At 44.1% G+C, this 24,641-nt stretch overlaps 1 protein-coding gene across 17 annotated transcripts in view; it reads left to right on the top strand.

Moving 5' to 3' along the window:
* HP1BP3 (heterochromatin protein 1 binding protein 3) overlaps positions 1 to 24,641 on the top strand; it is a 67,223-nt gene that overhangs the window by 8,018 nt on the left and 34,564 nt on the right. For 3 of the 17 annotated variants that reach the window (XM_038376533.2, XM_043499794.1, XM_043499795.1), the window contains exons 2-8: positions 1,031 to 1,110; positions 9,014 to 9,212; positions 9,708 to 9,810; positions 15,940 to 16,087; positions 17,996 to 18,155; positions 21,555 to 21,698; positions 22,747 to 22,827. In XM_038376533.2, the coding sequence (XP_038232461.1) occupies positions 9,117 to 9,212; positions 9,708 to 9,810; positions 15,940 to 16,087; positions 17,996 to 18,155; positions 21,555 to 21,698; positions 22,747 to 22,827 (732 nt within the window). In that variant the 5' untranslated portion in view covers positions 1,031 to 1,110; positions 9,014 to 9,116. Of the gene's footprint in view, positions 1 to 1,030; positions 1,111 to 9,013; positions 9,213 to 9,707; positions 9,811 to 15,939; positions 16,088 to 16,433; positions 16,713 to 17,995; positions 18,156 to 21,554; positions 21,699 to 22,746; positions 22,828 to 24,641 lie in introns of those variants that run through there. The other 14 variants (XM_038376545.2, XM_038376544.2, XM_043499791.1 and 11 more) reach the window with 13 other exon arrangements.

The raw sequence follows: 24,641 nt of genomic DNA, 5'->3' as shown, positions 1-24,641 counted from the left end.
TCTGGGACGGTCTCAAAAAGTTCCAGGAATCCCTCCCTCAGGAATTGGCCCAAGAGTTTGGCACGCTGGTAGAGGAGGGCATGGAAGTGGCCAGATGCTCCCTGCAAATGGCATGGGAAGCGGCAGATTTGGTGGCAGTGGTCATGCAACATAGTTCTTGGCTAAAGACTTCAGGCCTCTCTCAGGAGATGCAGGCCTCGATCTAGGACCTCCCCTTTGATGGACTTGGTCTGGTTTTGGATCAAAGGGACACTAGGCTGCACAGGTTGTAGGACACCAGAGCTACCCTTTGCTCGTTGGGTAGGCACACGCCTCAATCATCCAGGAAGCCCTTCAGACCTTTGCCACCGCCAAAATCCTGGCAGCCTCGTCTCTCCCTATGAGGAGAAGGGACGCTAGTTTTGGTCATCGTTGCCCTTAGTCTTCCTTGTCGCCAGCCCAGCCTGCGGCAGCCAAACACCCAGGGGCTGGCAGCACCTGATATACTGCGGCCTGAGTGCAGCACTCCAGAGAGCACCACAGCTTGCCCTCCAGGTGCCACGCACACGGTCATCCACACACCTAGAATGGAATGGACATGAGCAACACATCTTGAAGATCAACACTTACGAAAGGCAGGTAACCTTCTTCTCCCCCCCCCCCCCCTTTCAGAATCTATACAACACATCCATCCACTCCTTCAAAAAAAATCCTGTGATGTTGTATAACTTAGGGATTAGTACTTAGAAAAATTTACTGGGACTGGAAGAATTTATATTGGTGAGACCAAAGAATTTCTAGCCTGGCAGGTTGTGAGTTATTAGATCTTCTTCATATTGGACCTGTTTCAGAGTAGCCCCCGTGTTAGTCTGTATCCGCAAAAAGAAAAGGAGAACTTGTGGCACCTTAGAGACTACCAAATTTATTTGAGCATAAGCTTTCGTGAGCTACAGCTCACTTCATCGGATGCATTCAGTGAATTCACATAAACATAAACATGCATTCTTCCTCTTTATTTAGTAAGGTATTTTAGTCTCATAATTTTTTTTAGGCTGACTTGAATGGCTTTATTCTGCTGGACCAGCTTCCTTATCAGGACAACAGGCTGTGCACCAGGTTCTCTAATTAAAGGTGAGCTGCAAAACAAAAATGAAAGTGGAGTGAAGATCAGTAATGAGTACTGTGCCTCCCAGAACCTAATTAGAAAGGCCTATTCAGCAAAGAAGTGAATTTTAACTGTTCCCTTTATGAAAATTTTTTTTTTTTTTGGATACTGAAGGTATTGCAGGATGCAGCATTCTGTGATGTGGCAGATATTCTGGGTTGCAGTCAGAAGCTGCATTTTGTGACTCTTCAGGGAGCCAGGCAATACCTAGAGGATTTCACAGGGGCAGTCGTCTGTAGAGTTAAAACTAGTTAAAATTCTTTCTGTGCTAGTTTCAGATTACTTAGTGGATAGCATGTAGCATATTTCTGGGCTTAATTCAAATTTTCGCTTTTGCTTTGCTGCTCATCTTGTTTGGAATTCTTGAGAGATTTAAGATGGCTAACATTCAATAACCAAATATTGGAAAATAATTTTAGTAAAATTAGGTGACATCCATGGCTTGAAATCAATTCATTCTTATTATCTTGCTTTTTAATACTTCAGTTCTGATCATAAGTGCCGACTTCCTCCCTACCCGGGAGGTGCTCAAACCCCCCACCCCACCTCTTCCCCAATCTCTTTCCTCTCTCTCCCTCCTTCCCAGCATCACCTGCATGCTGCAGAACAGCTGATCATGGTGGGAGGGAGGGGGATGAGTTGATCATCAGGGCCACTGGCTGGCAAGAGGTGCTGGGGGTGAGGGGGAGAGCTTTGCTGCTGGTGGGTGTTAAGCACCCGCTAATTTTTTTCCATGGGTGCTCCAGCGCCTATGGTTCTGATATTTTTAAACAGTCGATACCTCTTGAACTGCTTTTTAGAGATTGGTATTCTTTATATCCTCTAAAGCAGGGCTTCTAATCCTTCAGATGTTATGTTTCAGAGTAGCAGCCGTGTTAGTCTGTATTTGCAAAAAGAAAAGGAGTACTTGTGGCACCTTAGAGACTAACAAATTTATTAGAGCATAAGCTTTCGTGAGCTACAGCTCACTTCATCGGATGCATCGGAAGCTTATGCTCTAATAAATTTGTTAGTCTCTAAGGTGCCACAAGTACTCCTTTTCTTTTTTCAGATGTTATAAAACACTGGTGTCTTGCTTTATTGGTTTGAGTCCCAGAACCACTATAAAGATAGAGTGTAGAAGTCTTCACTAATCAGTATATCTTTCAGTCACTGGTATTGTATGTTACATGAAAGTAAGTAGATGTGCCTTCCTGGCAGGAAAAGACTGAATGCCAAGCCCCCTCCCCACCCCGCAGATTTTTTTTTTCTGTTGCACATTTGTTTGCAGTATAACTTAGCCTGTGTGCTTAAAACTGCTTTTTAAAGTATTTCTTTATGGTGTCAAGAGATCTTTAAGCCTGCATCGTTGCTAGCACAACCCTGAAAAGAATCAACTTGTGCTGTAGAATGTGCTGAGGGAAGGTAAATGATACTTAACTCATCCATGTTGCCCTATTCAGTTGTTGTTTGCCTCAGACAAGAGTCCAAATTGCACATATACACTAACAGTATTTTTACTGGTAGCAGGGATTCTGTTATCCCTGTTTGAGACTGATTATCCTTTTACCCTCCTTACCTTATTTTATTATTTTTTCATATTTACATTTTCTTTTCCTCTGCCTCCCTGCAAAATCCACAAGGTCCTGATTCACAGCAGCTATCCTCAATGGAACTTTATTTATGGATGTTAAGGGTGGCCCTGGCTTTGGGTTTGAATAGTTTTGGGTGTAGAGGGGAAGCAAGGTGGCTCTAGACAAATTGCCATTAGTCTTATTTCTGGTTAGGCAAAGTGGTAGTGATTTCCCCTTCAGAACTGTCTTGCCCCCAAAATTATGTACAATAACTGAAATTCCTCCCTTCCTTGCCGCTTCTATCTGTCATCTTGCCCACCTTTATTGGCTATCAGGTTTGGAGTCGCTGCTTGGAACTGAAAGTCTCTTACATAATTGATCAGTCCTTAAAGTCCTCTAATAATGCCTGCTAGGTTTTCACCAGTGAAAGGTACTGTTAAACCTGTTTTGGTAAGCTTCTCACTAGGGTTTGTGTAAGAGCATCCTCCACATACCTTTACCCCCCTCCTTTCTTTTCTAGCAGAGATGAAAATGTTTTAGTAAGGGGAGACTAGAGATATGGAGAGACTTTACTTAAGGAAAGTGAAAAGACTTGCAAACATCTTAGGTTCAAGAGGAATGGAATTGGGGGGCATGATAGATACATAAAATAAATGGAATAGAAAATTGAGTACTCTGTTTTTACACTTGTAAAACAAGCGGATATCAACAACATTGAAAGACAAGATGTTTAAGACGTATAAAGAGATTTTTATACAATGCATAATTAACCCGTGGAACTTAGCATTTGAAAACAGCTATAGGTTTATGGATGAGAACATCCACAACTAAGATACATTTTTTTTTTTTAATTTTTATATGTATCTAAAACGCATGCACACAGGATACAAACCCTCATGTTGCATTCAGGACATAAGCAGACAAATAACTGACAGAAGTTAGGCAGGAACTTCTCTGTAGGTAAAGTTTTCCACAACTTCACTGTGGCTTCTTGTACCTTTCACTGAACAATCTGGTACTGATCACTCTGAGAGAGGATACTGGACTACATGGGCCACTGGGCTGAGCCATGTGTCATCTCTTTTGGATAACCTAAGTGAATAGTAGCTCTGTGTGTGTAAAATTATATGTATTTCCAATGCAATTTTTAGAAATCTAGCTTTTAATATCTGTTTTGTTGAATCATATGGGTATGCCTAGGAGGGATCTTAGATTTTGCTGGTAGTTAATCAGACTAACAAAAATTACCTTGTAACCATTTTGAATGGTGATCTGTGTTTCTTGTCCTACATCACTGGTTTGTTAATATTCTCTTAAATATAAAACAATTATTGCTTTCCAAATTACTCTTGCAATTAAAAGCTATGATAGGAATATCTCTGTGTCACTGCAGCTTTTCTAAACATTCCTGGCCATTAAAGATCCCTTGGTACTCTGTGCAAGGAGTTCGGGTATCTTGGTCAAATTCAGTTTGGGTAACTTGACTTTCGCCTCTAAATCCACCTGCAATTTAATTGGAAACAGTATTCTTGTTCACTTCCAGTCCTTAACTTTGGTGCAGAAGAGTTGCATTTCAGTACTGTACAAAGGTTTATGTCTCTGGTTTTTAAAATGCATTTGGATTAAAGGTTCTTTTTAAGTGTAAATTTAATAAAAAGTTGGGGGAGTGTCTTTTCACCTGGTCTGGCCTTGCATGAATTTTGATGGAAATGTTGCTTTTGCTGAGACTTCTTGTTACTTGCTTCAGAGCTTTTTGATAAACTGATATAGACCGTTTCATCAGCTGCCATCTCTCATGCTCAATCCAGAAAGTGATGTTTTGGTTGGTCCTTTCTCCCCAATGTAGAAATCCAATCTTTAGCCTGATTCCTTGGGCAGGCAGATATATTTGTTAAGCAAGAGTGGATTGTTTTTTCATATTTGAGTGGAAGGGACCATCATATCTAGTCTGATCTCCAGTATATCACTAGTCCATTAAATTAGACCCACCCACACATGCTTATATTAAGTCCAAAAACTTTATTTAGACCAAATTGTGTGCTAGAGGGAGAGAGAGCAAGCAGAAGAGACTAAGGTGCCACCAATGCCTAAGGCCCTTGCAGTAGCGTGGAATTGATTAGGTAAGATATGCCTAGATGATTCTAGCTGCACACCTTGAACTTTGACTTCAGAGGACCAGACGCACTTGTGATGTTGTCTCCTCCAACTATCAGGGCTTTAAATTCAGCAGAGGATTGAAAGACCCCTATTTTTTCTATTCTTCCTGCATTTTGCATTTTTGTAGGAGCATCTATATGAGAGGAGCAGAGTGAAATTCACAGGATTAATGTCATTTTCATTCTAAACTTGTTTAGTTGTTCCAGGTCTTATAGTATCCTAATTTCTCCATTAAAGTACCTTAGGTTTCATTCCTATACAGCAGTTGGGGACTTACTTTTCTGAGAGTGGAGAGAAGAAAAAATAAAGCTCAGACTGAAGGAATATGAGGGTGGAGACAGCAAAGAAACAATCTACCACCTTAACTAAAGCATCTGGTTTCTTTGAACTTCCTGTTGAGTAATGAATGGTAGCCAAAAGAATGTAGAAATTCTTTGATAGCCAAAGCTACTGATAGTTTATAGTAATTGGATTAATAATTGAAAGACTCTGAAATAGATTCCAAAATTTCATTAGGTGTTTCTCTCTCCACGTTTGATGGGGCCTCCCATCCTAGATAGAAATTAAATTTAAAGTGCTGGATGTAGGGCAAATGGCTTAGAGATGTATTGAAATTCCAGGAGAAGAGTGGAATGACACAGAAAAGTTCATTTCCCCCCTCATGTTTGTTTGGTGTTTGGAATGTAGCACTTAGCTTTTTGCCATGGGGGGGGGGGGGTTTACAAACCTAGTCTACTTCATTCACGTCCATTAATGAACAGACCACAACACTTTTAAATGATACTTCACTCTTTTTTAATAAAAATTGTCCTAAAGAGCATCAAATGAGGTTTACATTGTAGAGGAAGTGGATAAATTGTATTTAACCATCATAAACACCTGCCTTTTGCAGGCTGCCTGCTAAAGAAATGTTTCGGGGTATGTCTCCTGTTGAAATGCTGCCTGCTTGGTTCATCTGGGAATAGTTCCAGTTCTCTTACTGCCTCCCTTTTGGTTGACCTAAGAATTGGAGATACTCTTAGCCTTGCTCAGCCCTAAATCAGCATTATGCCCCCTTGTACTAGGGCTGAATTTGGTCCACTAAATTCTGAAGGGAAGGTCATTTCTTGTAAAGCTTGAACCTAGTTGACTGTATTTCATCTTCAGGAATCATTTCTTAATATTACATGTTCCTCTCAAGTCCTCCCCCTCAACTGCCACCAGTTTTGTGTATGAATGTTGCTCATATTGCTCTGTGTATCTGTTACTCCTGAGGGAATACTGCATGTGTGTAGAATTCTTGTACCCCGTAGATTTCTTTGCTTCCCTGCAGAAAAATGACTTTCTGACAGGGAAGCTGCAAGAGTCGCATACTACTCCCTAGCAGCGCAGGTACATCATTTCAGGCAGCCGGCAGAGTAAATCACTACAGGGATGGGGACACCCCAGCCAGTGACTCCTACCCTTCTGGCTGGGCTGGAGGTAGCACAGGACAGGACTTCCTTTTCCCCTGCAAGAAGTGGCTGGGGCTGTGTCAGACCCTCCCCCAGCTGCAGGAAGCTCGGCATCCTCCCCTACTTACTGTCTCCGTCACTCCTCAGCTGTGGGTGGAGGGATCACTGTATGGGGAGCTGTTTTTTCCCCCCCCCCCCCAACCCTCCACTCAACCCCTGTGCATCCAGACCTCCCATACCTAGACATGTCTGCCAAGCCTCACCCAGTACATCCAAACCCTCTAGTCCTCCCCATACCTGAATCCCACCCCACTGAACCTCAGCCCTGCCTCTGGACCCCCATCCCTGCACCCCCACTGAGATCCCTGCACTCAAACCCCAACCCTGAGCCCCCACGTCTAGACTCTCCATACCACTGACTCCCAACTGACTGCACCCAGATCCCTCCGCTGAGCCCCAACCACCTTCACCTGGAAGCCCCTGCAGAGTCCCATTACCCCTGCACCCCCCCCCCACACACACACCGAACCTCTGTGCATCCAGATCCCACACACATCTAGACCCACTAAGCTGCCTGCACCCAGATTTTCCCACACAGAATCCTCTCACCTCATACCTGGATCCCTCCAGACTGAGCCCCTCCACACTTGGATCCTGCCTGGTTGAGCCCACCTGTCCCACACCTGGCGCAGAGGGGCAGGGCCCCGGGTATTTCTGGGGCAGGCCCAGGCCTTGTGCTGTATCAAGGTCGGGTGCAACCTCGCTGCTGAGTCCATGTCCTGGGCGTGGGAGGGCTGCAGAGTGATCTCACATCTTCGTGCAGCCAGTGGCCTGTGCTCCCCACTGCCATGCTGGAGCCTCTGCATTTATTTATTGACAAATAAAACTTGCAGAATTAATTTTTTGGCACAGAATGCCCTCAGAAGTAACCGGTGTTGTGTTGAAGACCCAGGTTGAGTTGCTTGGGAGTGTGGTAGAGGCAGAACTCTGCTCTAGTGAAAGAGAGAATCCTTTTAATTGCCTAGGATAGGAGGGCAAACTACAGCCCACGGGCCGGATCTGGCCTATCTGGGCTTTCAGTCTGGCCCGCGGGATTGCTAGCCCTATGGCACAGTGGGGCTAAGGCAGGCTTCCTGCGTGCCCTGACCCTGTGCCACTCCCGGAAGCAGCCAGCACTGTGTCCCTGCAGGGGATGGGGGGGCAGAGGTCTCCGTGTGCTGCCTTCGCCTGCAGGCACCACCCTCTGCAGCTCCCATTGACTGGGAACAGGGAACCATGGCCAATGGGAGCTTTGGGGTAGTACTTACAGGCAAGGGCAGCACGCAGCAGAGCCGCCTGCCCCACCCCATCCCCAGGAGTCACTGCTGGACATGCCGGCCACTTCTGGGAGCAGCGAGGGGCCAAGGCAGGCACACTCCAAACCCCTCCCCCAGCCCTACATTCATGGCCTTGCATACAATTTCCCCCACCCAGATGTGGCCCTCGGGCCAAAAAGTTTTCCCACCCCTGGTCTAGGATATTAATTGTTGATTGCATTATGAGGCCTTGAGTGGTAATGAGAAGTTAGTAAAAAAAAAAAAAAAAAAAAAAAGGGGGGGGGGGGTGAGAGCATAGTCTCTTCATTGGAGTGGTACAAAACTCTTGGGCAGAGGAAGTGTCTTTTAAGCAGTTACTAGACCTAGCCTTACTTTTATCCTCTACTCAGGATGTGGAGAAACCTACTTGCTAGCATAAATAGAAAATGAACAGAGTGCAGCTAGGCTATTTCTCTGGATGTGAAGGGAGGACAGAGGCCTAAGTGTTACTGGTCCTTTAACAGTATATGAGGAAAATGGAAGTGAGGTCAGCCCTGGTTTTGTTGTTTGTTGGTTTGAGTATCCTTAAAGGAGATGGTGGGGGAGGGAAGGGAATGGAGAAGTTAAAACAATTCCCTCTTTTAGTGGTGGGAGGGGAATGAGGCTATCCATAGTACAGAGGAAGAATGGGATCCTATGATGGAGGGGAATTGATAATGAATGTGAGGCATGATATGAAGGAGATGATGAGTAAATATAAATCTGGAAAAGATGGAGGATGTGGGAGAGACTATGGTCACGGGCTCTTAAACTTGAGCTTGGACAGATGTTCATTACACATGAACATTGGAGGGAATGCTGCTGCGAAGCATTAATTTATAGTGGGTGATAGCCACCAATAAATCAGTGTACATTATCTTCCTAGTAGATTGAGTTGTTTGAAAGACTGTTTTATTCCTTCTAAATGTTAAGGAGTGTGGCTTAGGAAGGGTATAGCTTGGGTCACTGGTATATTTTTTTTCCTGTCTAATAGACTTCATTCTTGGGTTAGTAAGTACTGGGTAATTTTTTCAAGTCCTGCTCTAGTCCAAGTGAATGGCATCCCTGTTACCTTGAAGCTTTACCTTTTGCCAACTGGTGCTTTAGGCATAGTGTATTGTGGTGGTTCTATTTTAGAATGTTTCTTGTTCCTTTGTGGTCTCCTTTTTCCCTTAGAACGTGCATTAACATAACAGACTGCTTCTATGGCTTCCGCCTTTGTCCTAGCTTTGTAGAATAGTTTGTGTGTTGATGTTGTGGCATCTTTATTGAACATGAAATATATACTGTCAATCATGTTGATATAAACTGTAATTTATTTTTTTTTAAAACTTTAGTTTAATAGAAGTAGTTGTTTTTTGTTAATCATACCAGATCTTTTCTGTACTTTAGGTTGACTCCTCACTGCACTGTGAAAGCCATTAGGAAAAATCTTTGTGGTTAAAACCTGGGGCTCCACAGTGTTACCTGCACTTGGGGCTAGAAATTAATTTAAATGGCGACTGATCTGTCTGAAGCTGAACCCTTACATCATAAGGCGCTTCCATTGTTAACGGGAGCTCAGCTGACCCACACGGACAAGTTAAGTGAGGTAGGGTCTGACCCATTCTCCAAGCTCGCCCTTGGATCAGTCCTTGACTTCCAGCCCTGCTGAGGGTTACTTTATACTCTTCCTCCCCTGCTTGTAGGAAACTTGGTTGGGAGCCTGATTAAAATCCTGTAGGCATGCTTCCTCCTCTCCCCTTCTCTCCTCTCCTCTCCCCTGATTTCCCTGAGATGTATCCAGTTTGCCAGAATTCTCAAATGCTCTCTTCATTTAACTGAATTGGAATGAAAAGATTCTCTCTCATAAATTGTAAACTGGAATAAAAAATGTGAAACTATTTTGTCTCCTAATGTGCTTCAGAGAAGATGGCTTGGGTTTTACCTGTAAGTTTAGAAAGCTGATTGCATCAGATCTTGCCTGTAAAATTTCTCCACACACACTTCTTCCAGTAGCTTCTAATACTTTGCTTTAGACCCATTTCAGGAACTTTCTCCGGCTCTCTCTCGTATATGCTTGACTTTCTTATTCTGTTTCTTAAAGAAGGTTGAAGACGACACCATGCCGATCCGTCGTGCTGTGAATTCTTCTGCTCGGGAAACTCCTCCCAAAAGCAAACCTGCTGAAGGTGAGGAGGCCAAGCCAGGTAAAATGAAATAATTGTATCCTGAGTTACCAATGTGTACGCCAACACAGACTTCAGTTCGGTAACTCCTACATAGATATTGCCACCAAGTTTAGAGCAGTCACTAACAAAACTTCCATTCAAGTGCCTTTCTCTTTTTTTTTTTGTAGTTTTTAAAAGTTTTATGTCTTGCAGCCATCATTTGCAATCTGAAACCATACCTCACTTACTTACATGCACCAGCATGAAATCACTGTGACGAAGTTTGTGCTCTACCTTGGTGGGTCTTGCGCTTATTGGCGGATTTGCTCGCCTTGGAGCTTCATGGCAGCCCTCAGCTTGGCCGTTTTTCTGAACCCACCATCCAGGTCGACGACTCCTGTGTCTGACCAGGAATTCGGAGGATTTGGGGGGAACCCAGGCCCGCCCTCTACTCCAGGTTGCAGCCCAGGGCCCTGTGGAATGCAGCTGTCTAGAGTGCCTCCTAGAACAGCCATGTGACAGCTACAACGCCCTGGGCTACTTCCCCATGGCCTCTTCCCAACACCTTCTTTATCCTCACCATAGGACCTTCCTCCTGGTCTCTGATAATGCTTGTACACCTCAGTCCGCGTTCTCGCTCCTAGTGCCTCTTGCTCCCAGCTCCTCACACGCACACCACAAACTGAAGTGAAGCTCCTTTTTAAAACCCAGGTGCCCTGATTAGCCCGCCTTAATTGATTCTAGCAGCTTCTTGATTGGCTGCAGGTGTTCTAATCAGCCTGTGTTAATTGTCTCCAGAAGGTTCCTGATTGTTCTGGAACCTTCCCTGTTACCTTACCCAGGGAAAAGGGACCTACTGAGCCTGGGGCTAATATATCTGCCTTCTGTTACTCTCCTATAGCCATCTGGCCTGACCCTGTCACACCACATACAAACTAAATGTGTTTTATAAATAGTATAGAGTTGTGGCTTTACTGCATTGTATGAACATATAACCAATAAGCATGATCTGTTATGATTGCCTGTTGGTTGTTCAGGGTGAAAGTAGAGATATGTGGCTTTCATTGGTGGAAGGAAGGCAGCTTGAGATTGAGAAGGGGAACTGATGAACAGTGTGTAGACAGGGTGCTGAATGACTTAACTGGACATTCTTCTTCGAGTAGTGTCCCTATGGGTGCTCCACTTCAGGTGACTGTGTGCCCCTGCACCTCTAATTGGAGATTTTTGGCAGCAGTGTCCCCTTGAGCCCGTGCATGTGCTCTCCCTCCCTTGTGGTCTCCCTAAAAGTACTCAGGCTAGTGTTTTTATTTTGTTTTATTTTATTCCTTTGGTTTAAAAAGAAAAGAGAAAATTCCTCCCTATAGAAAAAACACTTCAGTCTGCAGGGGACTCCAGTGGGTGTTGACCCCAGATCATCCCCAGAGCCTTCACTTCAAAAGGGGCTGAGTGGTGAAGAGGAGAGGAGAAGAGAGAGAAGTCGTCACCAGCAGACTCCCCCTGGAAAGGCTTCTCCGAGCAACTGGCCAGCCTGAGGGGTGTTCCCCAGTGCGGCCACCTAGGACAATGCCCGCAGAGGAACTTCCTGCTGTGAGCTCTGCCCCGCTCTGAGCTCTGCTCTCCCACTACAAGGGGCTTCTGTAAGCTTTGTGCTGTTCTGAGCTCTACTCTGGGCAACTACGTACCACTTCTAAAAGAGCAACACAGAGAAGCCCTGAGGCGAGGGGACAGTTACTGTATCATCTCTAAAAGAGCAGCATAGAGAAACCCTGTGGTACCAGATGCAACAAAGCTTCCATCTAGGAAGTGTTTTGCACCTTCCCAACCATTGATACTGACTACAGACACTCCTCTGGAGTTCCAGTTGAGCCCATGGTAACACAGGTACTCTGGAGACCTGTGGCCTCAGTACCCAGGGAGAGGCAATTACCATACCGTCTCTAAAAAAGTAGCACCAACAAACTTTTTGTACTGGGCAAAACTCATTTAGGGAGTGCTCCGCCCAACTATCAATACTGACAATGTACCACAGACCCTTCTCTGTGGTACCGAATGAACCCATGGTACTGCATGAGCTCTGGAGATCTGATGATTGGGGAAGAACCACAATCCCCATTACTTGGTTCCAGGACCCCAATATCTAGCACATCCCGGCACCCAGAATCACTCTTAGAACTGGGCTGTATACTGCCAATACCCCAGTCAGTAGCACCCTTAACCACTGACTAATCTGACACTGGCCAGAAGGAGGTCATTCCCTGGCCCCTCAAGGTGGCCCACCACTACACTACAAGGGTCATCCCCAATTCGATCATGCCAACCGCCCATGTCTGCCTTCTTGCCTCTCCCTCCCAAGGCCATATTGTAACTCTTTGGGTATATACACACATGGCACAACGGTCTCCGGCGTCCCTCAGGGAGAGTCCACCAGATGGTTTGCTACAGGCTGGTACCTGAGCCAGGGCAGGAGAGCACCTGAGCCAAGACAGGGGAGAGATTTTTTTTTTAGAACAGGAAGGAAGGGGGGAACCCACACCTGAAGAGGAAGCTACCTCTTCAGCACACTTCTCCTCATCTTTCCCAGAAGAGATTGTGCTGCCCACCCCTCATCACTAGGTGAAAATTTAAGAACTTTCTGGATCTTACCAAGAGGGTGGCAGACAAGCTGCAGATTCCCTTACAGGAGGTGGCAGATGCACATCCACAAGTTGGTGGAAATTCTGCACACTACCTTCTCATCTAGAACTGTCCTCCCAATTAATGAGCTGATTCTAGATCCTACCAAAATCATCTGGCAGAGCCAGCCTCCATCGCACCAGCCAGCAACAGAGTGTAAACAAAAACAACTCTACATTTCTACCCAAAGAGGCAGACTTTGTTTTCAACATCCGCAACCCAACTCCATCATAGTGGATGTGGTTAATGCATGAAGCAAGCAACATAATGCCAAGTCAACTCCATATGATCAGGTTTCGCAAGATGGCATGTTCAACAACAACATTACTGTTTAGAATCATAAATTACCAAACTGTCATGGCCAAAACAATTTTGTTAATCTTGAGAAACCGAGGATGTTTTTGAAACATTCCTGGAAACACAAAAAGAACAGGTTTCAGAGTAGCAGCCGTGTTAGTCTGTATTCGCAAAAAGAAAAGGAGTACTTGTGGCACCTTAGAGACTAACAAATTTATTAGAGCATAAGCTTTCGTGAGCTCTGGGCCCCAATGCAGGGACCCTATAGCTGGCATCTGCTCACTGTCTCTCCTTCCCCTCTGTCACTACCTGCTTTACCTGGGCCACTTCCCCATAGTCCCAGCACCTACTGGGCCCCTATATCAAAGCCTCTGTCTCAGGCACTTCTCTCTGCAGGCAGCCAGTCCTTCTCCCTCAGTCTCCAGGGAGAGACTGAGTTACTCTCTGCCCTGCAGCCCTTCTTATAGGGCCCAGCCTGGCCTTGATTAGCTGCTTCTGAGCCTTCCCCTGGTTGGCTGGGTTCAGCACAGCCACTCAAGGGCTGCTATTAACCCTTTGTCAGCCAGTGAGGGGCAGCTGCCCCATCACACAACTTCTTTGTAAGATTGATGTACGTTGCATCTCTGATCATATCACCTCTGCTGAATTTCTTGGCAATGTTATTCTTGGATATCATTCAGTTAATCCCACTGATTCCTTTTACTCTCTTTCTTATGGCAGAAAGGAAATTAAAGCAAAAATAGTTGTTAATGCAGCATTAGAATTGATATTTTTAATTCACAAAATTTAAAAGAAAAATATGCGCAGCAGAAAGTCACTTGAGCACACCTCTTAAAGGGAGAGGAAAGATGGCTTTCCATAGCGCATAGAGTAACTAGAGTAGGTTAGGGGCTTTCCATCCAAACAGGTATCGAATGGACAGTTGAAATAATGGATTAATTTCACCCTCCGCAAATTCGCAGATGCCACTAAACTGGGGGAGAGGTAGATATGCTGGAGAGTAGGGATAGGGTCCAGAGTGACCTAGACAAATTGGAGGATTGGACCAAAAGAAATCTGATGAGGTTCAACAAGGACAAGTACAGAGTTCTGCACTTAAGAAGGAAGAATCCCATGCACTGCTACAGTCTGGGGACCGGCTGGCTAAGCAGCAGTTCTGCAGAAAAGGACCTGGGGATTACAGTGGATGAGAAGCTGGATATGAGTCAGCAGTGTACCCTTGTTGCCAAGAAGGCCAATGGCATATTGGGCTGTATTAGTAGGAGCATTGCCAGCAGATGGAGGAAAGTGATTATTCCCCTCTGTTCAGCATTGGTGAGGCCACACCTGGAGTATTGTCCAGTTTTGGTCCCCCCCCACTACAGAAGGGATGTGGACAAATTGGAGAGTCCAGCGGAGGGCAATGAAAATGATTAGGGGTCTGGGGCACATGACTTACAAGGAGAGGCTGAGGGAACTGGGGTTATTTAGTCTGCAGAAGAGAAGAGTGAGGGGGGATTTGATAGCAGCTTTCAATTACCTGAAGAGGGGTACCAAAGAGGATGGAGCTAGGCTGTTCTCAGTGGTGGCAGATGACAGAACATGAAGCAATGGTCTCAAGTTGCAGTGGGGGAGGTCTAGGTTGGATATTAGGAAACACTATTTCACTAGGAGGGTGGTGAAGTACTGGAATGGGTTACCTAGGGAGGTGGTGAAATCTCCATCCTTAGAGGTTTTTAAGGCCTGTCTTGACAAAGCTTTGGCTGATATGGTTTAGTTGGTGTTGGTCCTGTTTTGAGCAGGGGATTGGACTAGATGACCTCCTGAGGTCTCTTCCAACCCTAATATTCTATATTTAGCTTATGACCCCCAGATCCCTTTCTGCAGTACTCTTTGCTAGGCAGTCATTTCCCATTTTGTTTGTGTGCAACTGATTGTTCCTTCCTAAATGGAGTACTTTGCATATGTCCTTATTGAATTTCATCCTATTTACTTCAGACCATTTCTCCAGTTTGTTCAGATCATTTTGAATTTTAATCCTATCTTCCAAAGCACTTGCAACCCCGCCCAGCTTGGTATTGTCTGCAAACTTTATAAGTGTACTCTCTAAGCCATCATCTAAATCGTTGATGAAGATATTGAGCAGAACCGGACCCAGAACTGATCCCTGCAGGACCCCACTTGTTATGCCCTTCCAGCATGACTGTGAACCACTGATAACTACTCTTTGGGAATGGTTTTCCAACCAGTTTTTCACTCACCTTATAGTAGCTCTATCTAGGTTGCATTTTCCTAGTTTGTTTATGAGAAGGTCATGCAAGATAATATCAAAAGCTTTACTAAAGTCAAGATATAGTTAATTTGGAGTTTTATTTGATGGGCTGTCTAGCCTATAAGGCATGCGTTCAACTATTTGCGTTCATTTTCATAGAATATTGGTTTCTGACATTGGTTTTCATCCCTGTGTGTTAGACAAAGGCAGTTGCCAACACTTCTGTAAACTCTCAGGCCCTGTCTAGAACCATGCATAACTAGTTTAAAAATGTTAACATGTTACCTAAATGTTCAATGCCACTGTTTAGTATAAACAGACTGATGTTTTTAAAACATTAGTTGGTCATCATCAAACCTATTCTTGAAAACAAAAGAACTGACGGGTACGTTTATATTGATTTCAAGTTTTCCAAAACTTGTTTTTATGTATCTAAATGTTGTCAAATTTTAACTGACAGTGTCTTTTCAGTATTAAAAGGTGTGTAAGGATGCCAGAGATCATCTCAGTTTAGGCAAAAACCTTTCCACTTCATCTAGTGTTAGCACTAAACAGAAATGATAGTGGCTTCTTCTGTGGCATCTCACTTGAGTGACCACAATTATAGTAAACTTCCATAATCTAGGAAAAGGAGATGTGTAGGGGGGTTGAAATGAGAAAAGTGACTTAATCCAGTTTGAGAATTTTATGTAATGTCTGTTTTGAAGTTTACTCTGGCATTTGACTGCTAATCACGACATACTGAAGAGCTTTAAAAAGTTAATAGAACTATTTAAACTTTAAATTTAAATGGATAATTTGAGGTTTTTCACAGAGATCATCTGGGGAAACTGCTGCTTTTGGGGGTGTTTATAAACTCTCCCTGTACCTTTTTTTTTTTTTTTTTTTTTAAAGAGTAGAGTTTTTTGTTTTGGATACAGACTTTGTATTTCCAAATTTTTCATTAGACCCGGAAGTCAGCTCTGAGGAATCTGCTTCTACTGGAGAGGAGCAAGAAAATGAAACTCCACCTGCTACATCCAGTGAGACAGAGCAGCCAAAAGAACCAGAGAGTGAGAAGGGAGAAGCAAAGTCTTCTGAAGAAACCAAAAAGGAGTAAGACATACTCCTTTTTTGAATGCCTGGAATTGGGGTGGGATTGCAGGGGAAGTTTGGAAAAATTCTTCTAAAGGATCTTGGTGACAAAAGACTAACATTTTCTTGAAAATTAAGGATGGAAGCCAAAACAAAGTAAATTAATACAAAATGGAGTATTTTGTTTTGGGGTGGAACAAATTCCTTGGGTTCATCCAGTAGCAGATTACATTTCCCAGGAAATGATTTGTGTGGAATTTTTTTCCCCTACAAAACCAGATTTGCCTGGAAAATGCATGTTTTCTGCAAACCGGTTTGCTAGTCTGACTATATTGAACATATTGTCCATCTTTTTGTTTTCCATTAGTGCAGGGAGAGGGATATACTTATGTCACTTAACTGCTGATCTGAAATGAGCAATTCATCTTTGAGGTGGTTCTGCATATTCCTGTTTGTGGGATGTACATACACACAAACTCCTGTCCGTACCCAGAGAATCTACAGCTAGTTGTGAAAAGGAAGGCACTGAAGAGGATGGGAACTGTGTTTTACTCTCGGGGCACAGAATGCTTACTTGTGGCCCCAACAGGCACTGCTTTCTAGAAGATTCCAAAGCTCAGCTGGACTGTGGGCAAATCCCACAAATATAAATAAGTAGGAGTAATATTCAGGCAACCTGTCTTTCTTGTCCTAATCACAGAGATTCTGTGTAATGGGCTCCACTGTTAGCACCTTGTTCTATTACCTCATTCCCAGGATGTGAATTAAGTGTTTTGTTCCACTTGATGCTGTTTCCCAAGAAGAGAAGCTCCAAACTGGTGTCCCACCTCCACTTTGTGGTTGCAGATAATTCCTCCTGTTGTGCCATTTTCCAATGAACTGAAATATATCCTTGCTGCAATTCAAAATCAGTTTTGCTAGACTGCTAAGTTAGTGTTTTAAATATGCTATAAGGTAATATTCCTGTAACCTTCTTATGACAGTTACTTTGCCTCTTCCCTGGTAAGGCAGAGCCCTTACAGAAGTTTAACTGAACAACCCATATGCCATGTTAGTATGCTGTAAGGGTGCTATCTGAAGTGCAAAGCTTTCTGCATTATCTTCTGACTGTCCATCACCGGAGGGCTAGGTATAGACTAGGAGCCCTATGACAGTGTAGGTATAGTACTATACTCTGCTGGCAAAGTGCTCCCAGTGTGGACACAGCTTATTCTAATAAAACTGTACTTTTGCTCACATAGTTCATTCTAGGTATCGTGTCTCTTCTCTCTCACAACCTCCCACTCCAAAAGCTAACCAAGCATCACTGGCAGAAGTGCAGGTTTGCCAATATAACTCTACATTGGGGACTCCTGCTGGTACAGCTGTGTTGGTCACACGTCGCACCCCTGCTGACATAGCTATGTCCGCAAAAGTTTGTAGGGTAGACCTGGGCTGGATATGGGCCTCCATTCTGTCATGGAACCCTGTGTTGTCCAAAGGAGAGTTAGAGTTGTGGTATACTGTGTGAATCCTTTTGGCTGAAGGGACAAGGGCAGATCTCTAGTTCCTTGTGTCCTTGTTGGTCTTGAACACGTCTGTTAGTTATGCAATAAATTAATTGGTCTTTTGAGGGGTTTTGGATTATCCTCTGGTATTGAACTACCATAGTCTATATGCTTCAAAATTATATCACTTTATATTTAAAGTCCTCAGTGCTGTATCCACTTAGCTTCCTCCTATATTTTTTAAAAAGCCCTTCCTTTTCAAGACAACCTTTTGAGATTTTTTTGGTTTGGTTTGTTTTTTTTTGGGGGGGGGGGGGGTTTGAGTTTTGCCTCTTTGCTCCATGGGCTGCCTTGGTGCAGTATCTGTTGTCTTACTGTCACTGTTTTTGTTTTTTGGTTTTTTTTTTCCTCTCTCTCTCTCTCCCCCCCCCCCCCCCCAAAGTGAGAAGGATCAGTCTAAAGAAAAGGAGAAGAAAGTGAAAAAGACCATTCCCTCATGGGCAACTCTTTCTGCTAGCCAACTAGCTAGAGCACAGAAGCAAACACAGATGGCTGCCTCCTCGCGCCCAAAGATGGATGCCATCTTAACTGAGGCCATCAAGGCAAGTGGAAGACTTCATTCCCTTTGTTTGTAGGTCAGATATAAAATATATTATGAATCTGAGGATTCTTAGGATTCACAGTTGTATCCTCAGTTTCTTTTCTTGGGACTAATATATACTTAATTCTGACTGTGGGTAAGCAAAATCACCTTCAGCATGTGTTAAGGCATGGAGAAGTCACTGCTCAGATACTACAAGGAGTATGTTATAAGTGCGTAGATAAGGCAAGAGATCGTGTATCTGTATTAACATAACCATGCTGCTGTGATGGTGGGGCAGGGAAAAATAATCCTAATAGGAGGCCCAGAAATCCTGCTGTGGTGATGTGCCCTTGTGTTCAGGTCTGCTTTCTGTATAGACATGAATAAAATGTACTTTTAAAAGAAACTTCCTTTTGTAGTGTAGTCATGCCATTAGCTATAATACGTTGTATTTGGTGACAGAAATTCCATGTAGTCAGATGTCGGGGGGGAGTGTGTGTGTGTTCGTTTTCTCTCTCTCTCTCTGCTGTCCCAGCTCTGCGGAGATAGCAGAATTTGATTGAGCTGCCAACTAAATCCACAGACTCAGTTTTCAGCAAAGGAACTTGGTCAGGTTTATTGCCGATGAACGGTGCTAATGCCCTGGCTCAATGGTACACTAACACATGTACGCTCATGACAATGGACTGGCTCAGTGAATGGCTGGACTTTCCATTCTCCCCTTGGCCAGACAAAGACACTCCCTCTGAGATGCCTCTTTATACACAGATACAAACAAGTTCTGTGTTGCCCCCTTAATGTGACTAGTTACTGCCCTCTGACATGCCTAGATACCACCCTGTGACGTAGCTAACCACCACCAATTACTGTGTACCTGTTGGTTCAATCAAAACATCTCTATCCATCATGCTGTTATACTGACCTTATCTTCAAGATGGGTTAGCATGTTCCTGTTATCTTTTGGGGAATCTTTTAGTGTCGAGGTGTTCTGGTACCACCCTTCTGGAATGTTTGCATGCATGGCCTGTGCCACCACTTAGGAATGTGTGTTTCTGCAATATCAGCCCTGTTCTTGCAAAGTCAGGCGGATATTTGCTTTACATCAGCAAAGCTTTGACCGCTATTTAGCTCAGGCCTCATACTAGGCCTCTGATACAAGGGCTTATGTTTCAGGTCCTCTTCCTACTCCATTCTTGACTCCTGGCACTTGAGTTTTGTTTCTCAGTCAGTGATGTAACTGAGGGGGGCTCTTTGCCTAGATTTTGTACCTCTTCCTGCTTAACTCATTAGAAACTGTTGCATTGACTTTGGTTGACTGCTGACATCAGTTAACCAATCTGCTGTGCTTCTGCTTCTAGCTGTGTTCTACTGGACTTATTTTGATTGGCACAGCAATTTGCTATGTGTATCTTTCAAAGCTTTTTCAAAGCTCAAAATGGATTGAAATACTGCAAATTAAGTCCAAAAATGGCAGTGGTCTTAAGTCTACTGCATCCAGACTTCTGGCTGTGGCCCAAGATGCTTTTTGTAGCAGTAACAGTGCCACCTTCCCCTTAGAACTCACTCAATGCACACTCCCTTCACAGGGAGTCTGGGCTCCACCAGCCTTGGTTGCAAAAGACTCTACCTCTCCCGCCACTGCAGTCTACCGAAGTTTCGTTCAAATCCATTGGAGGAAGAGAGAAGAAATGCTCTAAACTATAGGTTGCTATAAATCCTAGATTGCTGGCTGTTATTTAGAAGAGGCAGGTAACGATGTAGATTCTAAGGCTCATAACCGTGCTCTGTGTGGGTTAAATTCATCCTGTGCTACATGGCTGTACATGTGGGCAGTCAGCCTAAATCTATCTAGACCTGCAAATTGACTTTATACCCAGAGTTTCATCAAGTTAAACCCTTGGAACTACCAATGAATTGATTTTAAAATAAGATTTTTTTTTTTTAAAGTAATTGATTTAGGATAACAACTGGGCTACAAAATAAGCAGAATTATAGTATTGTTATAATCTCAAGCACTCTTATACTTAACAAGAATATTTTAAAGTAACACTTGGTATCCTAAACATGAATCTCTGAAAGAAGCAACTTTAAAATTATGAATTTGTAGCTTAGTTTCTGTTTTTAACCTGCTAGTTTCACTCTCAAAATTCAAGGCAAAAAATTGGGAGTGGAAATTTTGGCAATTACCATATATACTTGTTCATAAGCCAAATTTTTTTTTAGTAAAAAAGGGAAGCACCAGAGAAGGGGGTCGGCTTATCCACAGGTATAGAAAGAGAGAGATGGGATACAGCCCCTCCCCGCAACAGAGGGAGCAAGGAGAGGCAGCACAGCCAGCAGAGCCAGAAGGGAAGAGGCGAGGCCGGAGTCTCTCCGCTGCTCTTCTTCTTCCCCCCCCCCCCCCCCCCCCCAGCCTCCGAAGCAGCTGTAGCTCTGGGGCTGGCAGGCTGCAGCCATGTCACTCAGCCCCGCCCTGCAGAGAAGGCTGCGGCCCCGCCGCCCGGCCCAGCCTGCTGGAACATGCTGTGGCCGCGCCACCCGGTCTGGCACGCCGGAGCAGGCTGCGGCCGCGCTGCCCAGCCTTTCGGAGCAGCTCCAGCCAGGCCAGAGGCATCCTCCCCAGATAAGATGGGAAGGGATGGGATGGGGAGAGAGTGGGGGATCCCGGACTAAGGGTGGGGTCGTGTGGGGGGCGGTCACAGAGGTTACTTCCCTGACCCCCAGCTTCTCTTCCCTCCCCCCCCCCAAAAAAATTTCCCCACAGTTGCTGTCCCAGCCCGTCAGGGTAAGCAGCTGGTGCGCCAGGACACTTTGTTTAGGTAGGTTTGCCTCTGCCTGTGGACGCTCAAGGTAAACAAACCATCTCGACCTGCCAGCGGCTTATCCTGATGGCCAGGGAGCCAGTTTGCTGACCCTGAATTTTATAGGGTCGGCTTATGAATGGGTCATACAAATTTTCTATTTTTACTTATCCATCTTGGGGAGGTCGGCTTATAAGCGAACCAGCTTATGATCGAGTGTATATATACGGTACTTCAGTAACCAATGATTAACTCGGTCTGACATGGGTGGAACATATTAACCGTTGTGCAGTTGTTGCTTTGCTGTAAGGAGCGACTAGGTCTGTTACAACAGAAATTGCTACTCCATAACACAGGACAGGAGAGTGGTCCACCTGTTTGCCACGCTATTTTCATGTTTGCTGTTCAGTCAATCTGTAAGGGTAGAAAGATATGATATTGTTAGTGCTATTCTTTGCTTCTGAAACCAATGTGGGACCAAGGCTAGCCCAGGCATGTTGGGCCACTGTGCTGTCGTTTACAGAAACATATATGCAATAGTTAATCTCTACCCCACTAGTCCCATGGAGAGGTAGGTCTATTGCACTTGGTTTGCTAATTTGTTGGTTCTGTTTCAGGCATGCTTTCAAAAGACTGGGGCATCCGTGGTTGCCATACGTAAATACATTATACACAAGTACCCTTCCCTGGAACTTGAGAGGAGAGGCTATCTTCTAAAGCAAGCACTGAAAAGGGAACTGGAGAGGGGAGTCATCAGACAGGTAAGAGCCATTTTGAGCAGCACCGCAGAGGTGGGTGAAAATACCCATATTAACCCAGTAGTGAGACACTCAATAGTCATGTCATTTGGGTGATCATCTTCTCCCTCGTGAAGGTTACTATACCTTTTGTCTCCGCTTCTTTGATCATTGACAGGATCCACATACTTCGTAAGTTTCTGTACAAGATACAATTGTTTGTATTTTGATAGTGAACTGTGGTTTATGGCATTGCAACAACTCGCGTCTTCACCATAAGTTTAGCTACTTCACCTTTTGCATCAGCATGTCTCATTTAAAAGTATGTTTTGTCCTGGCAACATCAGATTTCCAGCATCACAGGATCATCTGTTCAAGGCAAACAAATTATGCCAGTGGCTCTCAAACTTCTTTACTACTGACCCCTTTCACACAGCAAGCCTCTGACTGTGACTCCCCACCCCTTATAAATTAAAAACACCTTTAAATATATTTAATACCATTATAAATGCTGGCGGCAAAGCGACATTTGGGGTGGAGGTTGACAGCTCGCGACCCCTCGATGTAATAACCTCATTGACCCCCTGAGGGGTCCCAATTCCCCGTTTGAGAACCCCTGAATTATGCTATTATGATTGCCTTTTGTTACCAACTAGCTCCTTAATCTTACAGAAAAGTCAGTCCTTGTTTAAAATCACCATTGCCTCTGAGGCTGTGTGCTGCTCTCTGTGGCTAAGATGGAGGGCTCCAATCTAAGACTACGTGTACACTGCACTTTCATCAGTAAAACGTTTGTCTGGGGGGGAAATCCCTGACCGACAAAAGTTTTACTGACGAAACGCGCCGGAGTGGACAGTGGACAGACACTCTCCTACCGACAAAGCTACTGCTCCTCATTGGGGGTGATTTTATTTTGTTTGCAGAAGAGCTCTCCTGCGTCGCTGTAAGGTGCACAATCTAGAGGTAGTCTAAATCTTTGGCATAATATACTACAGCTTTTCTCAACTGATCATTCTTGAAAGTTAATTTAATGCTTACTGGGGACTGAAATGGAAATTATTCTTTAAAATAGGTGAAAGGAAAGGGAGCCTCTGGGAGTTTTGTGGTGGTCTCTAACACAGGGAAAACTGTTCCAAAATCCAGAGACAGAAAGGTAAGATGTATCCGTTTTAATAATAAATACTGTCTCAAAGGCCTTTGAGGTGCCCAGCAAAATACAAGAAAAAACATATTGTACAAAATGCAGTATGGCCCAAAACCAGGCACCCAACAGCTGCTCCTTCCCCTTCTTTCCCAAATATATTCAGTAAAACATATTTTATTATAGGAAAAAATTAGCTGAGAGAAATCATTTAGTTGGTCTGTCTAGCTCTTAATGAGACAAGGTGGGTGACATAATATCTCTTACTAGATCAACTTCTGTTGATGGAAGGTACAAGCTTTCAGGCTTCATGGAGCTCTTTCTTCAGCTCCGGAAAAATTAATCGGTGTCACAGCTAAATACCAAGTGGGGCAGATTGTTAAGCATAAGGGAAACCATTTAAAATGATTTTATCAATAATACCTCTACAGTCATAGAAAAAGAGGGTTAGTAGGTTACAAATTGTTGTGATTAGCCATAAAACCAGTGTCTTTGAGTCCATAATGTTTTTAGTGTCTAACAGAATTATGAATTTGTTCCCAGGGCCTTCTTTTGAAGGTGGAGTGCAAGTTTCCTTTGAGGATGAGGACTGAAAAGTCAGATATGGATATTTGCAAAAAAAAAAAAAAAAAAGTTCACTCACAAATGGATAGTGTTTTTGTTTTGTTTTTTTTCCCCTTCAGAGCTCATTCGAGAACGTAGTGGTTGTCTCACTTCACCCACATAGTTCTAGTAGGGGCATTTGGATGCACTGGCTGAGGTACATCACACATTATGCAAGGCACATTTTAGGATATATGGATCTTGAAAGATGTGTTTGGGAGGGTGTTGATATCTGCAGGTTTTGCATTTGTTGTGATGGCAGAGTCTGGTGCTACTTCGACTTGGTGTGACCTGGTCTGATGGTGAGCTTGGTGAGTCTGGGAGGCTATTTAAAGGTCACAAAAGGGAGGTTGTGTGGTTTTTGGTCCATGACGAAGCAAGTTTCCTCGGTATTTGCGTACCCTATTCCGTGATGCTTTCAACTTCTCTGGTGTAGTGTCTGGTGAAGGTGTTTTTAAGTGGTTTAGAGTGTGTTTCCTGGACTTTCTCCTCAGAGTATATTCTAGGGTATCTGAATCCTGGCTGTAGATAGCAGATTTCTTGGAGTGTCTGAGGTGGTTACTGGATCTGTGGAGGTAAGTGTGTGGTGATCTGTGGCTTTCTTGTGTATGGTTGGCTGTAGGCTTCCATTACTGAAGCTGATTGTGGTGTCCAGGAAGTGAAGTTGATGCTGGTGTGGGAGTGCTCTTAAGAGAGTTTGATGTGTGGGTAGTGGCGTTGAAGTTGTTGTGGAAATGTATTGCGGGAGTTCAGGTTGTCTGTCCAGAGGATGAAAATATAATCAATGAATCTCAGGTATATCATAGGTTTTGTGGTGAATTTGTCAAGAAATTCTTCCTCAAGGTGGCCCAGGAAGAAATTAGCATATTGAGGAGCTGTCATAGTACCCATGGCTGTTCCCATGGTTTGGACAGAATGTTAAATGTAAAGTTGTTATGGATAAGGATAAAATGGATGAGTTTGTTAAAGTTTTTGGTGTGGCTATGTAAGTGTTGTCTATTGTCTTATAGATATTGGAGGGAGGCAGTGATACCATCATGATGAGGGTTGTTGATGTATAGGGATATGACATCTGATGGCAACGACAGTATTCTGAGGGAGGTAGTTAATGTTTAGATTTTCTGGAGTAAGTCAGTTATGTCCTTTAGGAAACTGGCCCTTTGTGTGGTGAGTGGCTGGAGGATGGGTTTCTGAGAGTCTTCATATTCCTTCAGTAAGAGTGC

Source organism: Dermochelys coriacea, chromosome 18 (assembly GCF_009764565.3).
Source record: "Dermochelys coriacea isolate rDerCor1 chromosome 18, rDerCor1.pri.v4, whole genome shotgun sequence".
NCBI classification, from domain to species: Eukaryota; Metazoa; Chordata; order Testudines; family Dermochelyidae; genus Dermochelys; species Dermochelys coriacea.
This window is presented reverse-complemented; position numbering and strand designations above follow the sequence as displayed.